Source organism: Lepeophtheirus salmonis, chromosome 12 (assembly GCF_016086655.4).
Source record: "Lepeophtheirus salmonis chromosome 12, UVic_Lsal_1.4, whole genome shotgun sequence".
Taxonomy (NCBI): domain Eukaryota; kingdom Metazoa; phylum Arthropoda; class Copepoda; order Siphonostomatoida; family Caligidae; genus Lepeophtheirus; species Lepeophtheirus salmonis.
In genome coordinates, this window is record NC_052142.2 from 12,552,649 (window position 1) to 12,573,768 (window position 21,120).

A 21,120-nucleotide genomic window follows, 5' to 3' on the forward strand; every position below is an offset into this window, starting at 1 on the left:
TCTGTACAAAATCTAATGTATGGTAATGCCATTCAAAATTGTGAGACGGATTACCTATTTCTATTATTTTTTGATGTATTTAATTCTTATGTCAATGATTTTATTTTATTTTATTATAGGTAGAAAATGAAATTGGTCATGTATGGAGACAAATGGGGATTATGTATGGTCAAGTATCAAATTCGATTTCCATACTACAAAAAGTGAGATTTAAGATTTTATTTTTAATGGAGTTTTTAAAATTAATATATTGTATAACACTAAGACAATTGTCTTGAGAATGTCATCGTTCTTTGTCATATGAAACTTTTGATTGAACTTGTGGAGCTTTTACCATTATGATATGATTTTTAAGCAAGTTAAATAAATCATTAAAAAAAAAAAGCAAAATGTCAAAATATATTGTATTTGCATTTAAAGAAATGCTTGATGATGAAACTTGATTTTCAAAAGAATATTATTAATTAATGAATTATCTGTTAATTAACAATTTTAATAAAGACACATTGTTTGAAAAGTCTAATTTTTTGAACTTGTGTCATGTTTCATTAGGTTAAAAAGGTCCTTTTAATGACGATTGTTAATCGTCTAGAACAACGGATTTAAAACAATAGGTTCTTCTTCTTAGGTACGTGATATTTTTCAAGAAGGTCCCCAAACCAGAAAATAAAATTGTGAGTATAAACGCTGTTAAGCCTAAACAAAAAAGGATATAAGAAAAGAAGGGAACAAGATGGTTGAAATAATTATCAAACAAAAATACGTGTATCTATATTACGTTCACTCATAGACACACCTTCGATCAAAAAATAGAATAACTATAACCACGATTGTACTTATTAAGAGTGCCAACTTTAATGTTTATCTACAGAAATCCCAATCCTAGCAGTGAAGGGAGATAAATAAAAGATGAACGTAGCCCAGTGAAATGTCAGAAAACAAGTTGTAATTATTCTCATCATTGATATGGTTGTCACCTCTTTCCTCTTGGGAGGAGAGAAAATGCAAAAAAAATATAAATTTTGGAAGCACTTAAGTAACTCATTTGCTTCCAAGATTGATTTTTTGAGGAATTTTCTCTCCTCCAAACAAGGTTCATTTTAAATCACAAAACCTCTTGATTTTGATATGAAGAATTGTTGTTGTTTGAAGATTATAATATGGAAAGTACTTAAAACAACATAGTCTATTTTAACATTCCCTATGTCAATATAAATACAAGGTAAGATCATCTTGTAATTGGGCTTCCTATAATTTTTAATTTATGTATTGTATCGACGGCTGGACAAGAGAAGCATATTTTGACAGAAAATGGAACCATTTATAGTATATGATGTCACTATTGCTATTATTTTCAATTTAATGTACCGTACCGAATGCTGGGTAATAAAAACAGATTTTGACAAAACACGTACCCACTCATCTACTATGACGTCAAAATTAAAAGCGTGGTGGAAGTAAAACATCAGTCGTAAACGCGTTATGGTATAACCTTGTATTTCTATTAACCTTTGGCCATTCCAAACTTATGCACGCATACTTACAAAATATCGATAGATGTGGTACCCGCCTTAATGTGTCGCCTGTATTTTTATAGGATTCTGATCTATATATTTCTTTAGGATTGTACAGTTTCTCATGTGTATTCCAACCCTCGCACCTAGACAATGTAAGATATTTTACGTCCTCTAAAAAATTCAATGATTTGGCCTATGTTGCATTTTTTCGTAATGTGATTTTGAATTTCAACAAGTTGTCCTACTTGCAAATTTGTTAGAAGTTTTGACTTCTTATCTCTATAAGCTTTGGATCTCCCTTTAATAATTTATATTACACTCTTAATTTCCGTAGCTTGCAATCCTTTATGTGATCATATTGTGATTAATGAGTAGGAATAGTTAATTTTCTTTCTTTCAAACAACCATTCTACTGGGGAAAGTAAATCTTGTCGTGGAGTATTTTGCCACTCAACTAAGGCATTCTGAAAGATTCCATTCTCATCATATTTCTTCACGAGTCCTTTAATAGCTTTAACAGTGGCTTATGCGTGTCTGTTGATCTGTTGGTTATGAGCATTCGATGACTCAAGGGTAATACTAAAACTTTTGCAAAAGGTCCATTGTCTGTCTTCGGTCGTTTAGATATGCCAAAAAGTGACATATGACTCTTTAGAGAATTGGCGTTGTCTTCAGAACTTGCTGATTTGATCCATTATGTCATCGATGCCCATCCACTGTATCCATGTACATATACATATATGGATGAAATTACAAGCATATTTAATGAGGATTAGTTGAAGTTAATAAGTATAAACAATAGCACTCGTCTGTTTTAATCATTGGTTATAAGGGCTTGAATTGGATGGGACTATTGATACTGTTCGCATGCTGAAACGATTTATTTAATATCTCTGTGGAAATTGGCCCTATAGAAAAAGACCGAATTATTTCCACTGTTCTTGTTATTCCCTAATGACTATTATGTACAATTTCTATGATCTTGGTTTTTATTTTCATTTTTTTAACCAAACGTTTCGGATTGTATAAGATGATACACCCTTTATCATGCTTATTTAAGAATAAGCGATTCCAGGCGCTTGTGTATAGATGTTCATAATGGTCTTGCTGAATTTTTAAGAGGGATCTTTGACTCTATTAAAATCTTAAAAATTGATTGACACTTATTATCTACACTTCAATTTTGATACAATTGTCTTTTATTGCTTTGATTCCTGAGTTGTAGCAATAAAGGGATCTATTCACGGATAGTAGGGAATTTAAATATTTCAAGTAAAATTATATTTGAATTTGTTCAAAGCGAAGTATTTAATTATATTTATATAAATGATATATTATTATTGTTAGGAGGCAAGTTAAATATTTATAAGACATTGAAAACGTGAACAATATTTGGAATATTATCTTGTAACAAATAAGAAAATGAATAGATTTTGTTGAAGCCGACTTCCAAATGAAGATTTTATTTTACACTCACCGGCAGGAAGTATTTATTTACGTCTTTACGCATGGGGTATAGGTAGAAACGCAAATAAAAACTTCCTGGGATGTATAAAATAGTAATACAAATTTTAGTAGTCTATCAGAATTACCTCCTAACTCAAAAAGTTTAAACCATAATCGCTGCCAGTAAGTATAAAAAAATAAACCAAAAACGGTATTTACGCCAATACCTTTGTAGGATTAATATTTTTATCATTTTTAAGTGAATATTCACCGCTTTTCCTTTCATAGTCTTAACTCTTCTATATTAACCATAGTTTAAGTGCATACATGACTTCGTCTGCACTTAGTTAATTTCCTTGCACTCATCTTCCTTTGGTTTGGAATAATACATTAAGATAAAGTAGCGCATCGAGGCAGCTAGCCTTTAAAAATTCAGCGCACCTGTGTTGCCTCTTTCTTACAAGATGTCGCTCTTGAATCAACCGTCTTTTTCCCCAATTTCATTCCTTTTATTAATTTAATTCAAATATAATTATCATTGTTTCAATTCTACCTACTTCATTCTTTCTTCATTACCAAAAAATATAATATAATTTCGTTATATCTTAAATGAAAAAAGCAATTGAAGTTTTGAGTAAAAAAAATTAGTTGGTTTGAAGACAAAAGTATTTTCAAATTTAATCGTTTCAATTCTGGTTTACTTAATAATTTAAAAGTTAAAAATTCAAAGAAGAGTTTTACTATTAATCTATCAAAGGCACATTAAAACTACAAATAGCTTGTGGTATATCGGTTTACATAAGATTTTTCAAAATGAACTAAATTTTTTATATTCAATGACAGAATTTTAAATGAAGTTTTTGAATTGTTTAAGATTAAAATATGAAGTCTGTCCAAAATTGAGAGGAATCCCTCTTTAAAAGTTAAGTATTCTATTAAAGTTTCGCTTTATTATTATGTTTAGAGTGGTTGCATCATGGGAGAATCAACCTTTCCTAATTCAGAAGGAGATACCTTTAAACATTAGTTTTTATGCTCTCGGGAGTGCCAACAATTTGATGGAAACAAGTTGTAGCATATTACTATACACTGAGATCTTATGACAGAACGAACGACGGTGCAATAATAAGTGAAATACTTAAAATGGAAGTGTATAATAATTCTAAAAACTATTGAAAATGAAGAAAATAATTTTCAAAGAAGGATACATTCTATAGCTGAAGATTTGAACAATACATCAAAACCAAAAAAGAGAAGATAATCTATGCAGTTCTTAGTAACGTGTATGCTATGGAAAAATTGTAGTCCTCATCTATATAGAAGAATTGTATATTATAGCTGTTTTTATATACCAAGCATTTCATACTTGAGAAAATTGTCAGGATTTTTAAATTCAAATACGGGGGTATCCTCATTTACATGTACATATCTCAAGTCACGGTTAGGACCGCTTCGTTCAGAACATCTAAAAGTAACAATATGTTCTTATAAATGCATCAAGTATATTGGTGAAAAGTTTTTATGGTGTAGAAACAGATGACATTCCTATAAGATCATAATTATACAGACTTCGCCGGCCATGCTGCATTTAAAATTTAAAATTTTAGTTGATAAAAATTTAATCTACGAAGCTAATTGTATCATACATAGAGCAAAAGGAATCACATGGTTCAATTGCTAAATTTAATTCAGAATTTTAAATTTATTGTCAGTTCTATTTCAATAAAATATTAGTTTTTTTCAACTGTATCTTTGACATGGCAATAATTTGATTATGGAACCATACTTTTTCATTAAGACATTTGTCATGGAATCAAAGAAATAAAACGTTTCTTTATGTGGGAAAGATGGAAATTTAACCAGGTTTGTTTCAAACTCAGATAAATTACTTTATTCCATTTCGTCTGAAAATTGGGTAACAAAAGTGGTAATTGTGTTCTATGATACTATATTGAATGGATATACCAAAGCTTTAGGAATTGGTTAGAATGTTGGGATCGCTTGTTTTGAATAAAATGGCAAATGACCTTTTTGGAGTCACTTTCCAAATAAAAAAAGAGGACTGCAGTTAACAAAGTTGTTCAAAAAATTAAATTTTTGGGGTTTTATTGACATTTTACCGTTCGTCCTAAAATTATTGTAAAATCTTTTTGGAGTTGGGAAAAAGGGTGGGATTAATAATTAGAAGAATCTTCGGCTTACAGATTTAAGATTTGAGAAAACGATCTAAGACATCTTTCAAATTTAAAAATATATCGATTTGGCTATAATGTATTTATCAAAAAGTTAAATTCCATGCATTTGTTTCGTTAGTGAGAAAATGTTGAAACAAAACCAATCAATCTTTAGTATCACCTAAGGGTAGAAAGACTTTAGCTTTTGGCTGGATTAATAGGTGCTCAATTTGTTTGTTATGTCTTCGATGTTTTTATTGATACATGTTGATTTGTTTTATTTGAAGTATGATTCTCAAGGTGTACTCTCGTGAATCAATAAGTCAAGCACAGAGTACAAGAGATCCAAGATTTAGTAGAAGTTTCTTGCTGGAAATGTATATCACAAGGTAGCAAAGTTATGCAGATGTCTTTAATTGTGAATGTTTGTTGAATTCATCGTATTGGAACAGAACTTCGTGGCTTATACTTATAATGATCAATTGGTCAGTGCAATAGACAGGATCAATTTCCATTGAATAAATTTATCATTCTTGATAGCCTTAAATAACCAGTCAAACTCAAACCAATGTTGGAGGATAGCGTAGAGAAGGTTATATAAGAGTTAGGTATTATTTTAATTAATTCTCAAGGGCTTGAGAACCATCATAAATATTTTTGAACTATGAGTTTAGGTCAGTAGTGTAGTTAAGGTCACCTTTTTCTAGTCCCCATGCCTTCAATTCCAAATACTTCAGAGTTCGCGACAGATATATCAAAAGATTATTCGAATCAATGGTTGGAATCCGAGTACCTCTTTTCTGCTAGAGGCTAAGACCCTTTTACTCTCAAATAGAGAGCAACAACCTTCTTCATTAGAGACTAAACTCTTTATTTAACCATCTTTTTCATAAAGTCTATGTAAGAATAATTTATAAATTTTCTCATGCAACCGATCAGGATGATAACCACTCCTGAAACTTTTATTCGAAATTTTCTTAATGTTAAATGACACCATTCTATATATTGCACGCATGGAGACATGATTTCTTTAGTTGATTAATCTTCTTCGTAAAAAGTAGAACTTACAAGACTGCATATGTTTAATCGCTCAAGAATCTATTCGTTAATATGTTTAAAAGTAATAAAAAAATCTTTCATCATGCAAGAACTCATTCAAGTTGAACTGATGTCGCTCGCTCAACTTTTCATATTTTTGTCAAAAATCCTTTGCCTTATTCTCACTTCTTTTTTCCTCCTTCTCTAAACCTTATAATTTTCTTATAAAAACAGTGTGCAAGTGTACACACCAAGATGCAGGGAAAATAATTCTTAGAATTTTACGCTCTTCATTTTTGGTTTTATATGAATTAGTCGTTTGTTAGTCAAACAATTTGTTTTTAGAAAAATGCTATTTTCAGGCTGCCATAGCCTTGAAGGCCAAAAAATTATTCTTAGAGCCAGTACTTGAGCTTTAAAGACCTACATGAGCAATTTTATCAAAATCCATTGATTTGTTTTGCTGTGATTCCTGGACACACAAAAAACAAACACACACACAGACATTCACATTTAAAATATAGATAACCAACGGTATATGTGATGCAAAGTATATGCTCTTTCGGTATGTAAAAATGAAACAAACCTAAAATTAGTACGGTGACACTGACAATTTGAAAAATGTTTGAGAGGAGAGCAGCTTACCTTTTTGACGTGTCATTAGATGAGCTGCAATTAGCTGTGAGAGGAAGGAAAATAATCACAAATCCAACTTTCTATATAGTAAAGACAAATATACTAGAACAAAATCGATGTCAACATTTATTTGAGAGATGAGCATTCTCAGTAATGATATTAAGGATGAAGTTGGGTCTTATGCCAAAGGGTTTAACTGAAGTCATTGAAAAAAAGATTTATTTTAAGGTTGATACTTGAGAGAACACTCATCTAAAAATTCTTAACCCACAATTATTTATTCATAAAATACTTTACCTCATACAATAATAAATACTAATTAATATTTGGTAGTTATGAAATAAAATAAAATCAACATACTAAATGTATAATTTTTGGATAAGGCATTTAACAGTATTTAATTATTAGCATCCGTATTTACAACTTTAAATCTTAATATATAGTTTAAAAGTGATTATTTAATTAAGCCAATTCCAACACATTTTTATCTAAAGTTATATATATATGCATAATAGTCATATTTATCACATCACAAACCCTTCACTCTTGCCCCCCACCCCCGCCACTCTCAGCGAGAAGTAGCGAAAACAATCCTCAACCATATTGGAGGATATTATATTTATATATTATTTTCGTTACTAGCCTGCATACGAGTTGTCGGACAAACTGCCTCCTTTTTTCTTTCCCTTCCCCTACCTAAGCCCAAACTAGGAAATATCACTGCCATTTTAACTGGAACTGAGTCAAAAAAGTAATTACACTCATGACTTATGTTACTCTCCGTCTTTAATTATTACTTTATACTTGATGTTCTGTCTTCAAAAATTAAATAATAATGACAGCTGCTTCAGAATATAAATCATCCTGTCTAGATTACCAAGAAGAAATAGCCGTTCCCACTTTCAACGACATTTTTAAATACCTCCATCAGTGGTTCACATAAGTGAAGTATTTTACTGTAACCACAAACACAAACACAACTCGTTCTCATAGACAGTTTTTGGTTTAATTTTTTATTGAAAGGTGCTAAAAATCAAATTCTATCCACTGTGCTAGAGTGTTGGCCAGTGTACAAGTGTAAATCTACAAGGTATTTTGCTCTTTAATATAGATCTTAAATAATTAAAATGACGTTATAACTTTATATTAAGATCATTACCCTGCAGAAAATCGCTAACACTAGGAAAATTGGTGTATTGGTCGTGCTACATGTGCATTTATTTCTGTATAAACCACAAAATCAAATAACTTTGCAAAATTGTTTTGGTAAGAAAAAAGGATTTACCCGGTAGATGATATTTAAAATTTATGTAAAAAAGTAATAAAAATCATACATGGTCAGATTTGGATAAAGTAATGTAAAAGGGGGAAAATAGTAGGTTTAATTGAAATTTGAAGTTTTTTTATCAAGAGATAGAAGGTTCTTGCGAATTAATAATGAACAATAACATTTAAAAAAATAAAGTCACTTGGACCCTCAAGCCTCGGATTGAGAAGATTTCCGAGAGTTCTAAAGAATTAAAACTATGGAATAGGGAGCTAGATTATGATGATCTTGTTCTATGTATTTATAAATTATTTGTTTCGCCCAACAGTGAGAGTTAAAACCTATAACGCTCGACTATACAAACATAATAGCTATTAAAAGTTAAACATATTGGGTCAAAATATTAAAAGATTTTAAAAGAAACATGTTTAAAATATTAATATACAACTAGAATAAATATATATCATGTTGTTACCTTTATTGTATTACGCTACTTTTCCTCCGAAACGAAACAGAAAAAGAGGGCAAAATCATTTAAAAATTATTATAAAGCTTTATATTAGATTAACGATATAAGTTTTTTCATTTTCACAATGTGTCTAATTGAAAAGATAAATAATATAAAACTAATTATTATAATATACACCATTTATCCAAATATATAAATTTAGTACTATTTATTCTTTTAAAATGATTTTATAAATTTTTTCAATACTATTTCCATCTAAATATTAATAATATTATATCGGGACACAATGGTGAATCTTATTCTGATCATGACAAAAAATAGGATATTTCCTTGGCAAAGAATAATGAAATATGTCGGAGGGCACATCATGGGAAAAGATCAAATATTCATCATGGAGAGATATTCAAAAATACTGAAAGAGATGAGGAAGATGTTTTGCCTCAAGGTAGGAAGCTCTGACTTGCTCGATGAAAGTGAGCTTCTTTAAATAAAAATACTTACAAATTTAAAGGCATATCTTGGATTGAAAACAATAGACGATGTATTATAAACTCAGAATACTCATCCCATGGTAATTATGATCAATAATTCAGATCTGAAATACACATTCAGACTAATTACAAGGCAAAGGAGTCCATATAACGTTAATAATATAAAGATGACGATGATCCTGATTAAAGATGATTTCAGCAACAAGTTTGTTAGTACAGCATTAAAGAATACCTAATATATCAAGACAATTTGGGATCCAATCCTCAATTCAACGGCAATATATATAAAATATCGGATATCGTCAAGGTATTATTTACTGAGAGGTATTTTAATGACCTTTTGTCACACTGTGGGGATTGCAATCAATTAAGGACTATTTCTCACATATTTAGGAACTGGCATCATTAAGAACGCTGAGAGATAAGATTGGAAGAAAACCTGATCCACATGAGCTCCTATACGGCTTGAAAGGAACCAGTGACGGCATATAAATAGCATTGTGAAACTGCAGCACCATTAATTTCTTATATACACATTTTTGTTAATATATATTATTATAAATGAATGTAATAAAGTAGGTATAGTTTACAGTTTGAAATTGGATTAGACCTAGGGCATGAGAAAATAAATAATGGCTCAATAAACACAGTCAGTAAGGCAAAATCAAAAACACAAATTTATGCAGTTGTCCCTGCATGAGAAAGTAAACATTAACAGACTAGATCGTCTGTAACCAGAAAGCACATATCTCAGCGAATTCACTTTCTCTTCTTGGGACTGTAAATATTAAAAAAGACTTAGCGAGGCCTACAGAAACATAATAAGAAGATTACTTCTGAACTGTTCAAAAAAGAAAGTTTTGTTAATTTTTAACAAGAAAATTTCTATGGAAAATATATCAGTAACTACTGAGGCATATCTCATGATTGACAAAGACAGACTCTGAACTGAAATCCAAGTAATCTATAGTAGAAATGATATGCATAAATATTGGAAGTTAATTGACCTATTAAATTTTATAATTTAGCTGAAGTTCTGTGTAAAATTACGAAACTTAATAAAAATTCTATTCAGAATTCCTATGACAACATCAGAGGCTGACCGCTGTTTTTCAACATCAAAAAGGATAAAAACTTTTTGAGGGATCACTATGAATCAGGACTGGTTAAATTCACTTGCAATTATCTCAACAGACAAAATAATTATCAACAATACTCCAAATATCAATAAAAAAGTTATTTATTGTTTTACCCAAAACAAAAACCGAAGAATGGACTTTATTTTAAAATAAAATATCAAGTCAGGACGAAGCGTTTTATTGGTTAGACCGTGAGCAATGAATATTTGTGTTATATTTATATATTAAATTGTAAAAACAATCTAAAAATTGACTATTCAGCTTAATATAACAAACTTATCAAAATAAAAATGTCAAAATAACGAATTCTAAAAAAAATCTACATGTGAAAAAATACATTGAAATTTATTGGCAACTAAAATTAGAAAATAATAAACTAATAAATCTACACCATATTATATATAAGATAAAATTATTAAATTAAAATCACTATAAATTTCAAAATTTCACTCCCTCAGTAGGCCTCGAAAAAACCCTAAAAGTACTAAATTTCACAGAAATTTTGGGGAAAGCTTAAAGCGCACTCCCAAGTTATAAGAGCTCGCTTCGCTCGCCACCCACCTACACATTTTTTATGGAATAGCCCCCTCATGAATGATATTCACCAAGCCCCAATGAAAGGAACCAGCAAAAAACTTCGTTTAGCATCTAAAGTTATATGTATGCTCCAAACACTTATCCCTCCAACGCACTTCAACAATGCTAACCCTTTACCAAGAATAGATGAACAAACTCTCAACGAGTTTAGATTAACTCGAATACAGCCAATATCTGAATTCTTTTTTTTTTTATTACATTGTTGGGTATGTGATTTTAAATCTATGTTTTAATATGTATATCTTGTTATTGTTATCAATGTCTTTATTAATAATTTCTTCTTTATTATTGGGGTATAATGCAGTATAATTTCTTCATTAATTGATAAATTAATGTTATTTATATTCAAACAGGCGAAGGTGAAGGAAAATAATAATAAAACGTAAACTCAACTTCTCATTTGTTTCATATATTAGATGTCAATAAGTATTTTTATGTCATATTTTCCTCTTAAATGTTTTTAAACCTATCGCAAAAGATTTTATAAACTCTTATGTTTCAAATATTATTTAGAGGAATATATTGCTAAATATATATTTTTTAAATAATAATAATACATATATTTTAATTTCTAGGTCAAAGATCAGACAGAAATCTACGTCAATCATACTGGAAAAAATCTTGGAGAAATGGAAGGAACTGTTGAAGGTAAAAATTTAAAAACTGATAAACATGAGTGTTTGATGCGTATAATTATAAGTCCGTAAGCACTACATAACCCTTAAAGAGAATAATAATAATAAAAGAAATACGTCGCTTTACTTTAATAGTATATACAGAATCTGTTTGTATTAATTTCCATTTTTGTAGAATCTCGCAAACATGCTCTCATCTCCTCGCAATTTATTTAACGTTCAAATTTATTATCGAGATATATCTGTTCCATAGATTAACATGCAATCATTTTATTATAATCTGTCGGCTTCAATTAACTAGGTTGAATTTCCATACATTTTGTAAGTAATTCTATACTTGTATTAATTGAATTGTTCATACCGGGCCAAAAGTATATATCTTTTGACCAACTTTCGGGTTTGAACTATACCGGGATGATATATATATAATTTATTCAAAATACTACTTATGGCACTATTTGGTTTAATAATTTGGCTATTCGTGACGTGTAATCCGTTTTGCTATAAAATATTCTTCAAATTGACTTGTAAAAACGTATTGGATGAGTTTTCAATATAAAATTTATTTGTTTATTTTCTAACAACACTATTATAATCTCTTGATATCTTATATGTTCGTTAGCAAATTTCTCAAGTTTTTTTTAAGTTTAGTATCATACTTTGTAAATCAAACGTAAAAAAAAATTATGTCAATCTAGTTCGGAAACTGTAAATCGTGATAACGTATCAGCAAAGTTGATAATTCAGTAGAGAAAAATGCGTGCAAGGAGAAGGGGGGGGGGGAGAAAGACTTATGGTATCATTGTTTAAAATACTGATGTGATTATCATATGCCTGCTTTATTATGATTTTTGAGGGTATAACGAAAGTATTTATTAGCAAAATGTTTAATGAAGATATACAACGTATACGTTTATACGACTTACACGTTTTTTATTCGTTACAGTAGATTTGAAAACGTCACACTCCATGAAATTGTAATTCATTATGAACACTATTCTTAGAATAATAACTAATGAAACGATAAAGTAGAGTATTTCGAAATATATTTGAAGTTCCAAGTTTAAAAAGAAGGCTTAAATTAAATATAATCTACATACTAAAAAATAAAACATCATACATTTATGTTAAATATACAAAATTAAACAATTATAATCATATAACTAATAACAATAAATTATAAATACAGAATATTGAAATAATAGATTGATCCATTTAATATTTTCTTGTTCTGACATGAATTCAGTTAAATATGTCATAACTTTAAGTTGCTAAACAAAAGCCAGACGTGGACTTTAATCAAAAAGATCATCAACCTTTTTCCCTAATGTGGAATTTGGTATATACAATTGGGCACATAATAGATATATCTCAACGGATGAGATCTAAATAATTATTAATAATAAAGTAAATGTCAAAATCATAAAATTAGACAATAAATATACTCATAAAAGAAATCTTATAATTAAATCCATCGTAAAGATTTAGTGCAAAAGCTAATTATGTAGTAATGTCCGGCGATATTACTCTTTATTAAGGGCATCAAAAAAGATTTCCCCCCATCATATATAATTGTATAACAGCATACTATTATCATGAACGATACGCACAATTGCTAATTATAATGCTACACCCAATGTAACTCCCCACGTTGTTGTGACCATTTAAGCAGTTGTTTTTGCCTTTTATGAGTTTTTTGAACACAATTTCTTAGGGCTTATCAACCATAGCTAATCCTTAAGTGATAAAAAAGTATATTTATTGGCTATGTAATATTGGAAAACCTAACGAGCATACCCAAGTCTTTAAGTGAAGAAACTAATATCAGACAAACTAGTTGCGAACCATCCAAAGCTACTACTCCCGTTGTTGTGACCATTTAAGTACTTGTTTTTGCCATTTAATGAGTTGTGTATCATAATTCTTGATAGTTTTAGCTAGAATTTAATCATAATTTATGATTAGACTTAAAAAAAAAATGAATACTTACTGTTAGATGGTACAAAATTCAGAGTTCCATTTCATAATTTGGTGTGGATGCCTCTAAAGAGGCTGAAAATTATCTTAACTTCACAATTACGTTGGGAATATTTCTATAAATGACATTATTACCAACATCCTCCATTAATTAATGATGGTTCTTCGGGAAAGGAAGAATTTACCCTTGTATTTCTCCATAATTTTTTTGAACGTAGGATGATTAGCAATGGATAAGGGTATATTACATGCAATAAGCATCTTTGTGAGATCAAAGTTAAAGTCTGACGGGATGTATTCATCGTTAACTTGATTTTATAGATGAATATCCATACTCTTGTTATGAGATGTGGATAATGAGTGGCGTGTAATTCTAGACAGGGGACTAAAGGCACATTTATATCGATAAATCCGGCAACCCATCTGTTTCTCATCCAGTAAGTATTTTCGAAATTCCTGGGCCTCCATTTTCAGAAATCCAGACCGAAGGTGACGTTATTTTAAGTATTTTATTCAGATCTCTATCGACTATCAGCATCCAATATTATATTAATATTGAATGATAAAGGCAGGCATGATAACGTTCTTAATAATCTTATGCATCAAATCGGTTGAATATGAATGCCAATGGCTTATGATCTGCTTTAACTCCAAAATTAGCACCTTTTATATAGTGCAAACATTTTTACATGCTCTAGGTAATAGTAATAATCCAAGTTTTATTTTCTGAATATTGTGTTTCTACTGGAGTTAATGTTCGAGAAACAAATTTAATTAAATATTTTATATCATTGTCGTCTTTTTTCTCCGTTGAATAAGATCAAAAATAAAACCATTAGGTTCTCATGTCAGTAACCAACTTCGTAATTTGGCAAACGTAGAAATGAGCTAAATCTTATGCTGAGCTTATTATCCTTTTTTACTCTTTAAACACGTTTTGATGTTCTTTTTGTCATTATTATTAGTTATTTTTTTAGCTCTTGTAATGGTGCTCTAACTCTTGTGTGGTATTGATAAAATTGGGCTAATTGATTTTCTAGGCCAATGATCTTAATGCTATAAGATTTTCTGGCTCTGGGAACTTCAGAATGTTATATTTTTTTTTTGATCTGGTTCGATACCTTCGCCGGATATGAGCCTACCGTACAAATTTCACTTTTGTTCCATGTTGAATTTTGTCTTTTGATATGATAATATTGTTTTTCTCAAAACATTCTAAAACTTCTTCCACCTCTTGTAAAAATTCATCTTCATTTTCACCATATATAACAATATCCTCCACAATCTTCTTTACTTTCTTAATTCTACATAAAATATAATCTGTCCTCCCCAAACATTCATTATTTTGACTACAAAGAGCTCATTGCAGCTTGACAATATCGCAATTTTTCTTGTGATGCTTTAAAATGTTTTCAAATTCGACTTTCTTCGTCCAAAGGTATCTGAAAATAACCCATTTTACAATCTAATGCACAAAACACATAATTTTAGTTAGTAACCGATTGAACAATATCTTTAAGAGATGGAAAATTATGTATCGTATACTCGACATATCGGTTTAAATGTATAAAATCAGTTACGAGTATCATGGCTCTGCCACTCGGTTTTGTAACCATAATTGAAGGGGAACGCCATTCCGTAAAACCTGGTTCTGGCTCATTAACACCAAGGTTTTATATTTAAGTTAATTCTTCCTTTGATTGATCTTCTTCATCGAGAGGAAATTGTTTTGCTGTAGTGATGTTCAACTTTCCGATTAATTTACATTTTCATCGGGCAACTAGTCATTTACTTTAATTTCGATGGTATTACAAGAAAATATCGAGAAATTCGAAGTTTTGACAAGTTCTCCAAATGAGGAGTAATTCATCTCTTTTCTCTAGAAATATAGAAATGAGGGTGATTGGTGATACAGTATTAGGTATTTCTTGTTCCAATCTGTTGATTATTCGGCTCTTCTCTCTAGTGTAACCCCACACATATTTGTATTTATTTGTGCGTCTTGTATATAGGTAAAATCATTGATATTATGTGAGAGATGCAACAAAGACATGTGTTGTTGATTATAATTATGTACAATAGTGCTTTAATTACTTTATTCCATATTGTTGGGTAGTGTTTCATGTGTAAACAACATATGGTCTTTCGAGCCGAATATTTGCGAATGAATGAATATCGTCGTGATTTCTTTGTATTTTTAGTATTGGATAGAGACCCGTAATCATTGAGGATTATCATCGTTAGAACAAGCAATTTTAATTTACAATGTAAACATCGGGTTGAATTGATAAATTAATTATTTTTTTATGTGTTTTGTTTAGTTCGACATTGTTTATTATTATTATCTATAATTCTATATTTGTATGTGTATCTGTGGGTTATACATCGGAGCATTTTGTTAGGAATATTTATAGTATTTTTGCTCCGAATAATAAGGAAGAGGCTTATCTTGCTGTTTTGAGAAAAAATTTAGAGGTGTGTGATAATCTAGAAAGTGAAATTAGACTAGGGAATGTCGATTCGCATTAAATTGGTCTATTAATTTTAGTTATTAAGTCTTGCTAAGGTTCCAATCATATAATGTAATGGAAAAATTAGAAAATATAGAGATTGTTCAGGACGTTGTAGATGAACACAATGGTCTCCAATACAAGTATATGAAGTTGCTTAAGGAAGTAAAAAGAGCTATAAAGTTGATTAAAGCAAAATCAATTGAAGATGGAATTAGAAGCATAGTTGAAACATACAAGTGAACTTGCATCTATTTATTCAAGAATTTTTCGTAATAAGAGCTCTGTACTTAATGATGATCAAAGATGAACAAACTGATTTAATTCAATTGTTTAATCGTCAAATTACCCACAATCATTTTACCTGAAAATGTTAATGAACGTAAAATGACCACACTATTATAAATTTTAAAAATTGCCGGTCATTTTGCACATTGCCCACTCTAACAGGCATTTTGTAAAATGCGATCGCCAAAGCGATGTAATTGGCAAATGAACCCCTTATGCGATACTCAATTTACTTTTTCCAGCAAAGCACGTAATGGGCTCATAATCCAACCCTAATTCACTGGTTTTTTGATATTACCTCAAGAGTTTAACTTATTTTTTTACTGATATGATCCTTGACTTCCTAATGAGTTTGTAAAGGCGTTCCGCATCAAGAATGGGGGCTCAGGCTTAGAAACTTTTAAGAGCTATAACTATAAATTGCATTTCTTATCTTTGGAAAGTAAAACATATAAAATCGGATAAATTTAAGTCCCTTGTGAATTATTCATTATTATGTTTGGGAAAATATTTTTTCTCTTTCAGACATTCTCATTCTTTGGTCCCTGTGTTCCCATTTCTTTGTATTCGTAGTCGTAATACTCAAATATTTACATATTAATTTCATTTGAATTTATTCATTGAAGGTCCCGGTGTTTTGCAATATTGTTATTATGACCTCATAAAATATGAATATGAAAAAAGAGTCACGATTATAAAAATAATTAATTAGAATGAAATTTTTTCGGTACGCATTTTTTTCAAATTAGACACCTCATGGATTCGAACTTGAAGATGGGGAACTAGGAATGTCAATTATTTGCAAGTTTTTGTATAACCTGCATATGAATTCATAATTAACAGGTGAAAAAATGAATATTTCTTATAAAGTTTTTCCAATCTCTGGTACCGATATTTTTATTGTCTGTACACTTTTTTTGTAAAATCATTACGTCTCAGAAGATCGTGTACTCAATTAAATAACACTATCCAACAAAAGCACAATTCTTTTTATGCACTAGAACAGCATATGCTCAACTTAGTTCAGTTGTTCCCTTAATTCCAAATATGTCCTTATTTTCTCTATCATAGCCTCACGGCCTTCAGAAAATGGCTATCTATATTGTGTTATTTCTTGCTATTTTTAAGGTTCAAAGCTGTTTTAAGCCCTTGGTGTGAAGCTAGGGATAGGTTATGTTAATATATTGTAAAACTGAATGTTAAAAAATTCTAAAACCATTTTTAAATGTCTGCATCATCCTTATAACTCCAGTTATCTTTGTTTAAAGTGGAAAATAGATGCTTTTTATTCAGAGTCTCTTAGCTTTAAGACGAATATATTCAAAAAGTTTATAAGTTTCTCATTGGATAGCTGAAAGTATGAACTTTAATTTAAAAAAAGAGCTTCCCAAAAACACTCCTTATTGTTGTCAATTTGAGATAAGGGCCAAGCAAGAAGAGATAGAAACAAAGAGAGAAAAGAAGAAACGAGATGGAAACAAAGGGAAAGAAAAAGGATTTACTCCCAGAACTCCCTTGAATGTACTTCTTTTGGAATTTCTCACTCACTGTGGGCAGTGCCGTATGTCAGGAAGATTTTTCGGTCCGCTTCATAAGGGTGAACGGTTGATTTTCAGTGGTGAACGTGGGATATTTAAACAGGGCAAATGCTACAGCATAGATTAATCTTGCAAGAATATCGTCCAATGGACTGTCTGACCATTATATTCTTCAGGCAAACATTGGGAAAAATAAAATGAAAAGGAAAAACTCTAGACGGAAAGTCAATGCCGACCTATTGATAAAGGAAGGAGTATAATGGAGTATAAAATGCACGGTGCAAGAATTAGAGAAAAAATTTTAACTATACAATTAAGTCAAACAATTTAAACCTCCTTAAATATTTTTAAAATAATAACGGATGAAGATAATGAACGAGATTATAATATACCATGAAACGGTTACATCGACAGAAAATAAATTATGTTCACAAGTCTTGATGTTCTTAACTCGCATGTATACGTGGTGATGTGTTTGAAAAAAATGAAAAAAAAATGCATGTGTTCTTTATCATGATTAGAAGAAGAAGTTTTTCCTCTCTTTCATTGACGCAAAGGTGTCAATCAAACTGTCCATGTCTTCATGGAGCACCTTGTCCACTATCACCCTGTCCATGTTCAAGAGGGTGAGGGAGGAGAGCCTCTCCTGGTCCATGGAGGTCCTCATGTGGTTATTGAACCTTCCGAGACAGGAGAATGACCGCTCCGCCTCACAGCTGCTGATGGGCATTTAGGCCAGGATAACGATCACCTTGTATAACTCCGGCATCAGGCGGAACACTCCCGAGCTTATTAACTCCGCAGCAATTTGTGACGAAACCATGTCTTCTGTGTCAATATCTGCCTAGAGAAACATAAATTTTAAACATATAATGCAAAATGAAACATTATAATATTAACCTTGAATTGCTGGTAGATTGCATAGTCTGACTGGAGCTGCTCGAGTTCAAGTCTGTAGTGCTTGGCGACACGCTCAACGACACAGGTGTCCACTTCACTGTCATTGACGATTGCAATGAGATCCATTGTGATGTTTGTATTGTCGGTGGCAAATCTCCTCTCAAGCTCTAATACAATATTATTGATTGCAAAATCGAAATGTGTTTCACGGAAGTAGGATTCAGCTGTTCCTTTCCACTTTATTCTCCTTGGAATCTTCGCCTCCTTGAATTCCAAATCAATTGAGTCCTCCTGGTCAAATACTGATTTCATCTCAGACGACTTCAACTCAGCAAGTTTCCTGATTGATTCAAAGATTTTCTCATTCTTAAGATATTCAAGAGTCCTAATCACTAGGTTGACGTGTTTCCGGGCCTTTGTTAGGTCAACCTTTCTGCCTTGAAGTTCATCTGACAAGCTAAATGTGTGTCTGAGGAGTGTCTTCAACAGTTCAATGCCGAAAACAAATTCGTGACTAAAGATGCTGTTGAGCAGAGAAGTTGCTGTTGAACTCGACAATGTATCTTTATTTTTTCTCATTATTATGAGGGTCTTCATGATTCTGACCATCCCTAGAGATACAACGTGTACAGCATCGTAGCGGAGACTCCAGCAGGTAGCAGACTGGTTCTTGGCATGCTCCTCATCTTTACTTGTTATCTTCACCGACTTGTAGATTGCTGACCTCTTTGGTGACCCTTCAATGAAGTTTTATAAAATTTGTACCGTCCACATTGTATTTCTCAACAGGGTTATATCTGAGAGAAGATCCTTGACTACAAGATTGAGGACATGGGTGTCGCAGTGAATGTAGACACACAGTGGGGCTGCTTCCTTCCACTTGGCGGTAAGACCCTTCTTGATGCCGGATATGTTGGAGGCACTGTCCGTGGCCAGGGAGACAGTGCGGGCGGGGTTAAGGCCGAGATCCTTGACAGCCTCGTGAAGCTTCTCAAACAAATATTTCCCGTCAGTCTGGGTAACTTTTACAAACTTGAGGAAGCTCTCTTTCTTGATGCCTTCACTCGTCAGATATCCCAGTGACAGACTTAACTGCTCCGTGTTTGACATATCTGATGTCTCATCAACAATCACAGAGAACCAGTAATCATCATCGCCGGCACAATCCTTGACATCTTCAATTATATTTTCCGTCACTTTGGATGCTATAATCTCTATCCGCTCATTTTTGGTGTCAGGTGAAGTCCATTTGGCAAAACCTGCCCCAGCTGAACCAAATTTTTTGACTTCGGCCTCCAGTTTATCTTTGAGAATATGATTGTCGTGTGAACGCAGGGACAAAAGCTCCAAGAAGTTTCCTCGATTGTTTTCATTAGATTCCGTCAACTTTTCTCTTGTTTCAGAATCGCCCCTAAAAGCCAATCCTTGCTTTGCGAGGAACCCAACAGTTTGGAAAAGATACCTCAAATAAGCTCGCCACTTTGCTACTTCCTCAGCATGTTGAGACTGAACATGGCCGAGAACCGAGGTATTCTTTCTCTTTGATGTGAGGAAATTGATCCACTTTTCCATCGACAGTTTGTGTTTTTTGTTGTTAGAATGAACTTTCAACGAGGAACTGTTTTTCCATGTTTTCCATGTAATTCATCTATATTTATATACCTATATGATTGGTGGACGGTTGAGTAAGGTTTTTTTTTTTTGGTCCGCTGAAGCAGACAAAGAGCAATACTGACGTACGGCCCTGACTGTGGGTATGCAACGAGTCATTTTGTGTCCAAGAAGTTTCAAATAGTTTATTCATACAGGTTGAGACATATGTTATAGGAAATTGCATAATATATCCTTTCTTTTTCTTGCTCTTTTCTTCTTCTCTCTCTTTGTATCTATCTCTTCTAGCTGGGCATACCAATAAATATGGACTTTTATTATGAGATCAATTCAAAAATAAAGTTTATCCTTGAAATATTGTCGTGGCTTACTCTAAAATTGACAACGACAGTGTTTTTGGGGAGGCTCTTTTTTAAATTAAAGTTCATTCTTTTAGCTATCCAATAAGATACTTTTAAACTTTTTGAATCTATTCGTCTTGAAGTTATGATAAATAAATTAATAATAAAAGACAAAAAATCCTTGTTTTGGGAAGGACTACAGACCCTAAGCCCACCCCTTACGGACACAACTACGACCGCCTTTGCAAACCCAGTAGGAAGTCAAATGGATCATATAATTAAAAAATTTGGTGATACTCTAGCAGTAAATTAGCGTGGGGTTATGAGCCCACTAAGTGACCCACTGGTTGATTGCGCAAGTTGTGGGCAGAAAAAGTAAATAAAGTCACAAATAAGGGTTTATTTTGCCAATTACAATGAGTTGGTTGTGGGTTATAAACCTACTGACGTATTTTTTTGTATTTTAAAATCCTGTTTTTCAAATGTTATATATTACTAAGAAAATATAAATCAAACTAGAAAAATTGTTTTTCATATTTAGAGGAA

The 21,120-nt window shown here is 31.4% G+C and overlaps 2 protein-coding genes across 3 annotated transcripts in view; one reads left to right on the top strand and one right to left on the bottom strand.

The window, feature by feature from the left end:
* The window catches only part of LOC121126613 (uncharacterized), an 87,800-nt gene that overhangs the window by 50,812 nt on the left and 15,868 nt on the right, over positions 1–21,120 (top strand). For both annotated transcript variants that reach the window (XM_040721916.2, XM_071892076.1), the window contains 2 exons: positions 120–203; positions 11,350–11,422. In XM_040721916.2, the coding sequence (XP_040577850.1) occupies positions 120–203; positions 11,350–11,422 (157 nt within the window). The remainder of the gene's footprint in view (positions 1–119; positions 204–11,349; positions 11,423–21,120) is intronic.
* On the bottom strand, positions 18,447–19,231 carry LOC139906751 (uncharacterized). The gene is made up of 2 exons (XM_071892077.1): positions 18,623–19,231; positions 18,447–18,566 (listed from the first exon to the last, which is right to left on the bottom strand). Exons 1-2 carry the CDS (start codon positions 19,229–19,231, stop codon positions 18,453–18,455), a joined length of 723 nt encoding a protein of 240 aa, XP_071748178.1. The 3' UTR covers positions 18,447–18,452.